The sequence below is a fragment of the Theobroma umbraticum genome, unplaced genomic scaffold (genome assembly GCF_002168275.2).
Source record: "Theobroma umbraticum cultivar Fairchild unplaced genomic scaffold, ASM216827v3 scaffold_67.0, whole genome shotgun sequence".
NCBI classification, from domain to species: domain Eukaryota; kingdom Viridiplantae; phylum Streptophyta; class Magnoliopsida; order Malvales; family Malvaceae; genus Theobroma; species Theobroma umbraticum.
Window position 1 is genome coordinate 3,277,472 of NW_018397262.1, and position 9,009 is coordinate 3,286,480.

Below are 9,009 nucleotides of genomic sequence, written 5' to 3' on the forward strand. Positions count from 1 at the left end.
TGGAGTTGATGATGCAGCCATCGGAATGGCCTGGGCATCTTGGGAGTCATCAGAGATATGGCGAGAAGCTTCCCTCTTCAACTTGTAATTATTATATGCAGCCACACCAGCAATGGCTACAAAAAAGCAATTAAAGTAAATTCATCAAAGAGAAATAAAGAAGAATTGATGTCCAGTTTAAATGGCTCCTTCGCAATGCCACAATGACCTCTAGAAACTACTCCACATTTCTCACAACAATAGTGAAGCAAACGAGCCACCACTACATGCAAATTTACTGAAGCCTAGGACCAATCCAAGGCCGCTCATTCTACGCCATTCTAACCTTTACAATAAATTTTAAGAACGAACAGACACTAAATAGCAAATAGCATCTAATACCCCAAAAAACAGGGTAAACTGCTGAATGCTGATGCAGGGCTTTGGCATAATGTAAGGCATAAATACTCCTAACAAGTCCAGCAATACTTTGGCATAAACTACTGAAGAACAAGACGAGTGATCCAGTGTTTTGGCATCTCTAAAGCATAGATATTCATAGCCAGTCCAGCAAAACCATGGATAAGCTCCATCATGCCTGAAGGAACAATTGTTCCTATCAAACAATTCAGATTTCTATAATTCATTTCTACCTAAACTATCAGCTGCTAAGGTTAATTTTTGAGAATAACTTGAATGATTGTGCTACATCCTTGCCCTCCAGAATGTAAATGGATTGTCAGCCCTTGGCTATGTCCTCAAAATGATATAATAGATAAATGCACATTAAAAGAGATGGAGATATAAAAGAGAATATATGTTTAGATACTTACCAATTCCATAACCAAATAAATTTATGACTGTCAACTTTGTATCTGCGAAAAGAAGTGCAGATACTAAAACAACCACCCAATCCTTGACAACTCCAGCAACACGAATGGTTAGAGCACTAGTATGTGAGATCACTAGGAAAACCGATAAGTTGAGTGCAAATGTGCAGAGAGAGTTGAGTGTTAGCACAACAGGCTGAAAGTTCCACGTCCCATGGGCTTCCATCTTTGGTTTCTCCAGGAAGATCCAAGGAATAAACAGACAAAGAGCACTGCAAAGAACACAAACATTCAATCCCAACTGGAATCAATTTTATGTACAGGGAGGACAGTGAAATGTTGTCTCGAAGATACTGGCTATAACAGAAGAATGATGAAATACATACCTGCAAGGGCTAACATAATACATGATAGATATGGGGTTTAATTTAAGACCCTTTCGCTTGACCAAGATCTCCATGAATATAAGTCTTAAAGCTTCTCCAACAACACCACCCATTTGGTAAACAACTCCAATCCAGCTAATATTTACTTCTCCGTAGGAAGCAACTAGAACACCAAAACTTATCACTGACATTATCAAAAGCATTCTGCAGCTCATTACCTCCAGTCCTGCTGCTACTCCAAGTATGAAAACAGCCACCGGCACTGCAAAACTCATTCAAGGAAAGTAGTGATATCACCATCCGCCATCTAAATAATGAGTAATATAAGAAACAAGGTATTTATTGGCATATTCTTGACTCTAATTAACTGTGCTTGAATTACCTAGGATTTAATCACCAACCTAACATCTGAGCAAAATCAAAAACTATTTTACAGCTGGAGAGACCAAACTAATTTTCTACAGGCATTACTTATCCACCTGAAAAGGGTAGACAAACCCAACAAGGAGTCAATTACAGTTAATCCCTTATGGTTTGGGCAGAATTAACTTCATCTAACATGCTATAAAAGTTTTACTTAGCCCCATGTGGTTCTCACTATTTGACTTACCAACAAGTCACACCATTACCTTCTTGAATAAAGTTGCAAAAACGACCTTATCAATGATATGTATGTGTCATGAGTGCACAGCCATATACATGTTTGATCTAGCATTTCAACCACTCATTTGGTAAGTACAGAGAAACTGAGATCAATGGAGAACAAAGAAGATATTATCACAGATTGGGAAACATGGACAAGTTCTGATGTGCAAAACCCCATGAATCAGCATTAGGCACATCTGTAAATATGCACTTGGACATGGATTTGGTCTTTTTGATCAAGTTTCATGGCTGCTCCACCAACTTGTCCACCAAGTCAATGGCTTCAAATTTGGCCGAAATGCTCCTCCAATGATGTTGGGTGGTGTAACATTTAAGTCACATAAAAGTTTTGACTCCTTGTTGTGGGTCATGAGAAATCTGACTTACGAATTATGTGCAAGTCAACCTTGAAATTAATTTGTTCAGTTGATATTTTCTTTCATTTCCTTTTTCTTAATCTTTCTGACAGCTTCCATGCTGGAATTTTTCTTTTCTGCTGTGAGGGTATCAAAATGGGCACCAAGGGGCATGATGAGGAGGAAAGAGAGGTGACTGTTCTACTGCTCAACGTGATCAGGGAGGATGCAGCAAATTGTGATTGCTTGCTAGGTACTTTGCAGACATTTTTTTCTCTTGCTGTTTTCTCAATTGGTTTGAGAGAAAATGAGCTTTGAAGCCTTTTGTTTTATTGTTTTCTTCAGTTTAGTTGGTAGACAAAAGAAGGGTTTTAATCTATAAGCTATCTTTATTTTCTAATTCTCTTCCATACCTTTTATAATTCTATTTTCAGTCCGTTTGGTTCCTGGAAAAAGAGACGGAGGGGCTCACTGTTATTATAAATTGATGCCAATCAAGGGATTGTGTTATCTCCTTTAGCATTTTGCTCCTTCCATGTTTTGGTTTTCAAAGGTTCCATATTGTGATTATTTTAATCTTCAGAAATCAAGAAAAAGGCATAACAAACTGATGCAAGGATTGCTCTTTTGCTTCAAAAGATATATCAGATGAAAATGTCACAGCACATGACATCTTTTAACCGCATAACCCCATTAGTCAAACAGAAAAAAGCATGGGGTTAAGTATAAGTTTTTAAAGCACATGCAATTAAAATGAATCACAAAAAGCAAATGGGTTTAAGTGTAATTTGCCCAATGAATTTTGAGAACTTACTAATTGCCTTCAGCATTTGTGCAAATGCGACAGATATATAAAGGTAGGCAGTGTTTCCCAGCCAAAGAGTCATTGCAAACATTGCACCAATTGGGATAACAGATGTCGTGTATCTGAGCATGTATAACTCCATCAAATTAAAGGTAAATAAATATAAAAGAAAAATAAGAATAAGCAAGAAATAATTAAATAGCAACAAGGATGTATTGCTGCTATGAAAAAATCTCAATTAAAGACAAGGTGTACAACAAAGGATTTATATCAGACAACTTAGGAAGATATGTTATGACCAAAGAGATGACATGAGCTGCATTTTCAGTTTATCATGAGAAAATTTTCATCTTTCTCTACTGCACAAATCTGCTTCCATCTTGCTCACTTTCATATAATAGTTGTTCTAAATGAATCCTAATTGAATTGGGTTCTATGCTTGTTTTTGAACCTTAAGTTTCTAATTTAAACTATACTAGAATATCCTACTAATATTTTGAGCTTAATTATCCCCATTAACTGTAAAATCAAATCGTAACAAGTGTTTTGTGTAAGTAAACTTTTACAGAGAAAAAAGATCTTGGCATGAGCCAAATAGAATGAGTTCTAAAAATTTAGATTTGAGGGAGTACCAGAGCAGGAAACATGAAGTCAATGAATCAGCAAACATAAGAATCAATTAAGTCAAGCATTTTCTTTATGTCATCTTTCTGTAAATTTTAAAACTCATAGTAAGTGTTGGCCTATTTTCTAGAGTTGATGCTACTGGAACAAGAAGGGACCAAACTACATTAAAAAAAACCTTTTTTTCTTCTAATATACAAGTCCTATCAGCTAAAGTGCTTAAAGAGTCACCACCAATCGCTATGCAGCCAAGAAGCTAAGGACCAGCAACAGTATGCAATTATTATAAAGGGTGGAAGCACAAGACAAATTGGGGAAAGGGGAAGGTTTGTCACGTGGGAGGGCTTCTCCTATCCTAATCACCGACAGCAAAAGAACTATCGCTTTGCAAGTTCTTATTTGAGCACCATAATATAGATATTCTTCGCTACTCCAAAAAGGAATGGCTAGGAAGACCACTATCAACAACTTGTTCAGAATCTTTGATGTGAGAGAGGATGACCAAAAGAGATTGAATTATTTAGGAGTTTATTATGATAACATGGTATAATTACAGTTTTTATTGTCATTTCCAGTTTTATTTTATTTTAGGTTATCTAAGTTATCATAAATCAATTGCCTTTTTAGGAAGTCATCTATAAATGCCTATATTATTTCAGTTTACAATCAACCTATCTACATACCAAAAAAAATCATTCAGCCTATCTCTTTTTATTATTCATATTCCACATCACCTCTTTTTCCCTCGCTATCTAATCTGTTTCTTCCCATTTCCTCTAATTTCTCTCTTACTCTCTTTAGTTTTTTCCTTGCACCCTATTTCTTTTTCTTTTTTGAAAAGGTTCTTTTCCCCTCTTTTGCTCTCTTTCCTATTCACCTATTTCACTTTCTTTCCTTTTCCCCTGTTTCACTCTCTATTTGCTTTGTTTTTCCTTTATCCCATGCCACAAGAATCTTATGCATTATACTTCAAAATGCACTGTTAATATCAAAAACTAAGAATTTGGATACATTGTTATGCCAGGATGATACCTTCAACACACCCCTGATGTCCAACTAAGAACTTACGAGGCTTCATATAAGCAGTAGCAAGCAACTATGGAATCTTTTGTTAGCCAAAGGATTTCAAACAAAAAAATGCACATCTGAACCATTCAATTCAAAATATAATCCATTTTCAATCAAGAACGAGTTGGAAAAATTTTGCAATTTAAAATGATAAAGTTTTAAACTGACACAAGGCTAAGTTTTGGATATTTGAATCCTCAAAAACCTTTTTTTTTTCCTGTTAACAATAAAACCTGTTGGGGTCACCTCCTTGACATATCAAATTTCAGCTAAGATCACAAAGTTTATTCATATTCAGTCACCATTAAAGATCCTAATAAATCAGCCAGTAAAAGAATACGCCAAAATAATATAAAGAACAAATCTACAAATTCAAACATCATACATAAGGGGTGTTGTTAATAACTTACATTTCCATGGTCATTCCCTCCTCAACTTTCATAACCTGAGATGGAAAAAAATAGAGAAAGGACAACCAAAAGTTTCATAATAAATAAATGAAAAAATTCATTGCTCAAATGCCAGCCTACCATAAACATATAGTGCTGTGGATACCTTAAAGACTTTAGTGAGTAAAAAACATAGTATAGAGGAGAAGGCCATGTGAAGCAGAGTCAATCCAAGGGGGTAAGGAAAGTTAATTTCCTTAGATGACAAAACCCACTGCAGTTTCCATAGAAAGGGAACAAAACCAAAAACTTAATATCAGCCTTATGAATCCAAAACTTATAAGAGTTCCCCATACTTTACCATATCAAACAGCCATTCTATGCAGAAAAATAACAAGTAACGATGAAAATTTATTAAGCATTTGTTCAAGTTAACGATATACAAAATGTTTGAACTTACAGAGAAAACATTGTATTTGCCATTAACAACATGATCCAAACTCTGAAGTTGCAAAACTTTGTGGCAAAAGAGTATGCAGAAGCAGTAAACATAGTTATAACCACAATTTAAGCTCATTGACCTGAAATGGCACCATTTTTCAGGCACATGTAACAAAGGATAACAGCATTTTCTTGCATGAAGTTCTAATTAGTTGTCAGCATACTGTCAAACCATGTGCATAGAGTTATGCCACAACTACACTCAATGAAGTATAAAAGATTGCAGTCAAGAAGACTATTAAGAATCTCCTTGCCACAAAATCATCAAAATGAAGTATTACATGATAGCCTTAAAACATATGATTTCTATGCTAGAATGCCTTCAGAATATGCATTTCATTTTGTGGAAGGCATGTGAATTAAATAGAAGTAAGACATGATTTGTTTGGGACGCAATTTTATAAAATCACCGGCACGCATTCAATATCCATATCTCCCATTATATATGAAACATAACCTCAAAAAGGCTAATTTTTACATCAAAATACGAGCTTAATTTCTAAGAAAAGAGAAACTGACATTCACAATTAAGCTAAACATAACAAATTAAATGCAATTTACTTCCAATTTATTGAACATATAAACATCTCAACAATGTGAGGCTTAAAAATTAAACTTGTGAATCTCTATGAAGTTAATAAAAACGAGAGATCCAGAAGTGAAGACGAAAACTGACCTTGTTGAAGAAGATTTGACCGCTCGAGAGAGCGATGTAGAGGATAAGGTAAGCGTAGGTAATGATTTCTTCTTTCAACAGTTTATTCTTAACTGGATCCGCCATTGCTGTGCTTTTGCTTTGCTGTTCTTTCACTCTGTCAATAACAAAAGTTGAAAAGGAAAAGGATACTAGGACATTCGGTGCAAGTTGGAACTTAAAAACGGGTTGCCTCTTGATTTCTACGTTTTTTTTTTTTAATACTAAAATACCCTAACATCCGATATAACCATAATTTTAGACGGTCCACAATAATTTTATACGGCTTTATTAATTTATGAAATAAAAATTTACTTTAAAAGAATATGTTTTATTAGACGCATAAATCTATCTGTTACCTAATTGTTAATATTTTCGTAAATAATATTTTTAAATTATTTTATTTTTTATTAAATTTAAAAATTATTAAATTATGTAAATTATAATTTTTTTTTAAAATTTTTTTCACTCTCATTCAAAAACCAATCTCTATCTCACATCTTATCTATCAACCACACCGCAGCCAGTCACCTCGTAACTAGATTTGGCCAAAAAATACCAGCCAAATTGCGCTCCCTTTGAGAGCACCAAGGGAGTACAATTTGGCACTCTCTAGTCAAATCCGATTAATAGATAATTGGCTTACGATAAGTAAGATAGAGAGATTTTATAAAAAAAAAGGTGGAGAAAAAATTTTTAAAATATTTTACATTTATTCATTAATATTATTTAAATGTTTGAAATGAATTATTTATTTTAAAAAGTAATAAAGTTACGTGAAATTATAATTAAAATTTAAAAATATTAGAGCATTTTATTTTTTTATTTGGGATTCGAACAATTGAATTGGACTTTTAAAAACCTTTTAGTTTTTTGTGGTCAAAAAACTTTTTAGTCATGTTCCTATATCATAGGATTATTTTTTCAATCTAAAAAACATACTTATCAAGTAAAAGAAAGTCTTTATTTATAAACTTGTTGTATTACCTTTTTCATCATTAAAAAAAAAAAAACTCACTTTGATTCAGACCTACTTTAACCTTAATATCTTTCATGGGATCCCTATCAATGAAAAATTGAATAAATTCTAGATCATGCTCACATTTTTTATACAAAGACGTGTATCAAGTGAAAAAAAATCTTTATTTATAATCCAAAACTTATCTTCTCTCTTTACTTACATGGAATGTGTTACATATACTTGAATATTAATTTCTTCTACAAAATCATGACTTTTTTTTAAAAGAAATTATTTTGGTTATATAATTTTTTTAATTAATAAAAAGGTGTCAAATTGAAAACAGTCCAACAAATAAAAGTAAACACCTTTATTTTTTTTTCAAATATAGAGAAAAAAAAGAAATACAACTAAAGAAATTGAGTCCTGACTTATCTTTTGTTTTGTTGGGGCTTTTAGGTGGTTAGACTCATAATATTGATTTAGAGCCTGTTTGACTCAACTTTTTTCTAGTTTAAAAGTTCTTATGAAAAATAATAACTTTTTAAATTAAGTTGAAATTGTTTGGTAAATTTTTTTTATAATTTTTTTTATAAGTTATAATTTTGGTTAAAATTATCGTAAAGGATATTTTTTTTGAGAGAATTATATTGTAATTATCTTTTAACAGATGAAGATATTTTTAAAACAAAAATAAAAATTTTCTTGTATTTAAAAAAAAAAAAGAAAAAACTCCTCATAGGAGCTTTCCCTAAAGCCCTTTTTCTTTAAAAATTTTATTCTTTAAAAAAAAATCCTTTTTTTTTAAGAACTTTTCAAAAATTTATGTAAGCTGAAAAAAAATCAAGTCAAACAAATACTTAATTTAATAGTAGAGCAATTGTTACATCTCTCAAACTTTGGAGTTTTTTGTACTTGCCAAAAGAAAATTTTTCAATGTGTTCTCTCTAATATTAGATAATTATCATTTTTTATTTTCCCCTTAGTGTAATTTTTTTATGACCCAAGATCTATAAAATAATGTTTTTATATAATTATTCAAAGATGTACACGATTAGAGTACGTATGAAATAAATGAAGATAAAATGCTAACAAATAAGAAAATTCATTATAGAGTTATTTTTAGAGGTGTTCTCATATTTAACAAAATCATGATAAATTATTTACGGAAAAAGTAAAGTGATTATCCATCTTCTGTTTGTCAACACATTGAGTTAAATATAATTATTTTTACATTGTAATTTTAATCAAAAAAATTTAAGTCTCTTGTTAGCAAGAATACTTCTTAGTGAAAATTGTAAGTTGTCACTCTTTATCTTATAACATTGATATTGTATATTGATATATCATAATAGATGATAATGTAGTATGATTATAAAACATTTTTTACTTTTCACATCAGTATCACGTGAACGTGAAATAATAAATGACATTTTAACTAATATCAATTAATCAACCGTTAATTACAAGAGTTTTAAAAGAGGCAGCCTATAACTTGCATTCCAATTTTAATCTGAACCTGATAGACTGAGGGAGAGCCACTATGGTCACTATCACTTGTCATATTTTCTTGATTTATACCTCTTTATTGCACGAATTTATCTATTTATTTTTGGATGAGAATGATAATAGAGAAGAAAAGCTGTGAAACACACAAAGGGTATGTGGATGAGAGTCACCCAGTAGCTCTAACAAGATTTGGTCTCAAATCCTCACCTCCAAATGCTCATCCACTTAACTTGTAATTTCCCTCTCTTTTTTCATTTCCCTTTTT

The 9,009-nt window shown here is 32.1% G+C and overlaps 1 protein-coding gene across 1 annotated transcript in view; it reads right to left on the reverse strand.

The window, feature by feature from the left end:
- Positions 1-6,470, reverse strand: part of LOC110419641 (Nucleotide/sugar transporter family protein) — a 7,009-nt gene extending 539 nt beyond the window's left edge. Inside the window, exons 1-7 of the mRNA XM_021432739.2 lie at positions 6,260-6,470; positions 5,249-5,356; positions 5,104-5,138; positions 3,011-3,123; positions 1,196-1,457; positions 813-1,081; positions 1-116 (exon numbers count right to left, since the gene is read on the reverse strand). Coding sequence (XP_021288414.1) covers positions 1-116; positions 813-1,081; positions 1,196-1,457; positions 3,011-3,123; positions 5,104-5,138; positions 5,249-5,356; positions 6,260-6,364 — 1,008 coding nt within the window. The 5' untranslated portion in view covers positions 6,365-6,470. The remainder of the gene's footprint in view (positions 117-812; positions 1,082-1,195; positions 1,458-3,010; positions 3,124-5,103; positions 5,139-5,248; positions 5,357-6,259) is intronic.
- Between the last annotated feature and the right edge of the window lie 2,539 nt (positions 6,471-9,009).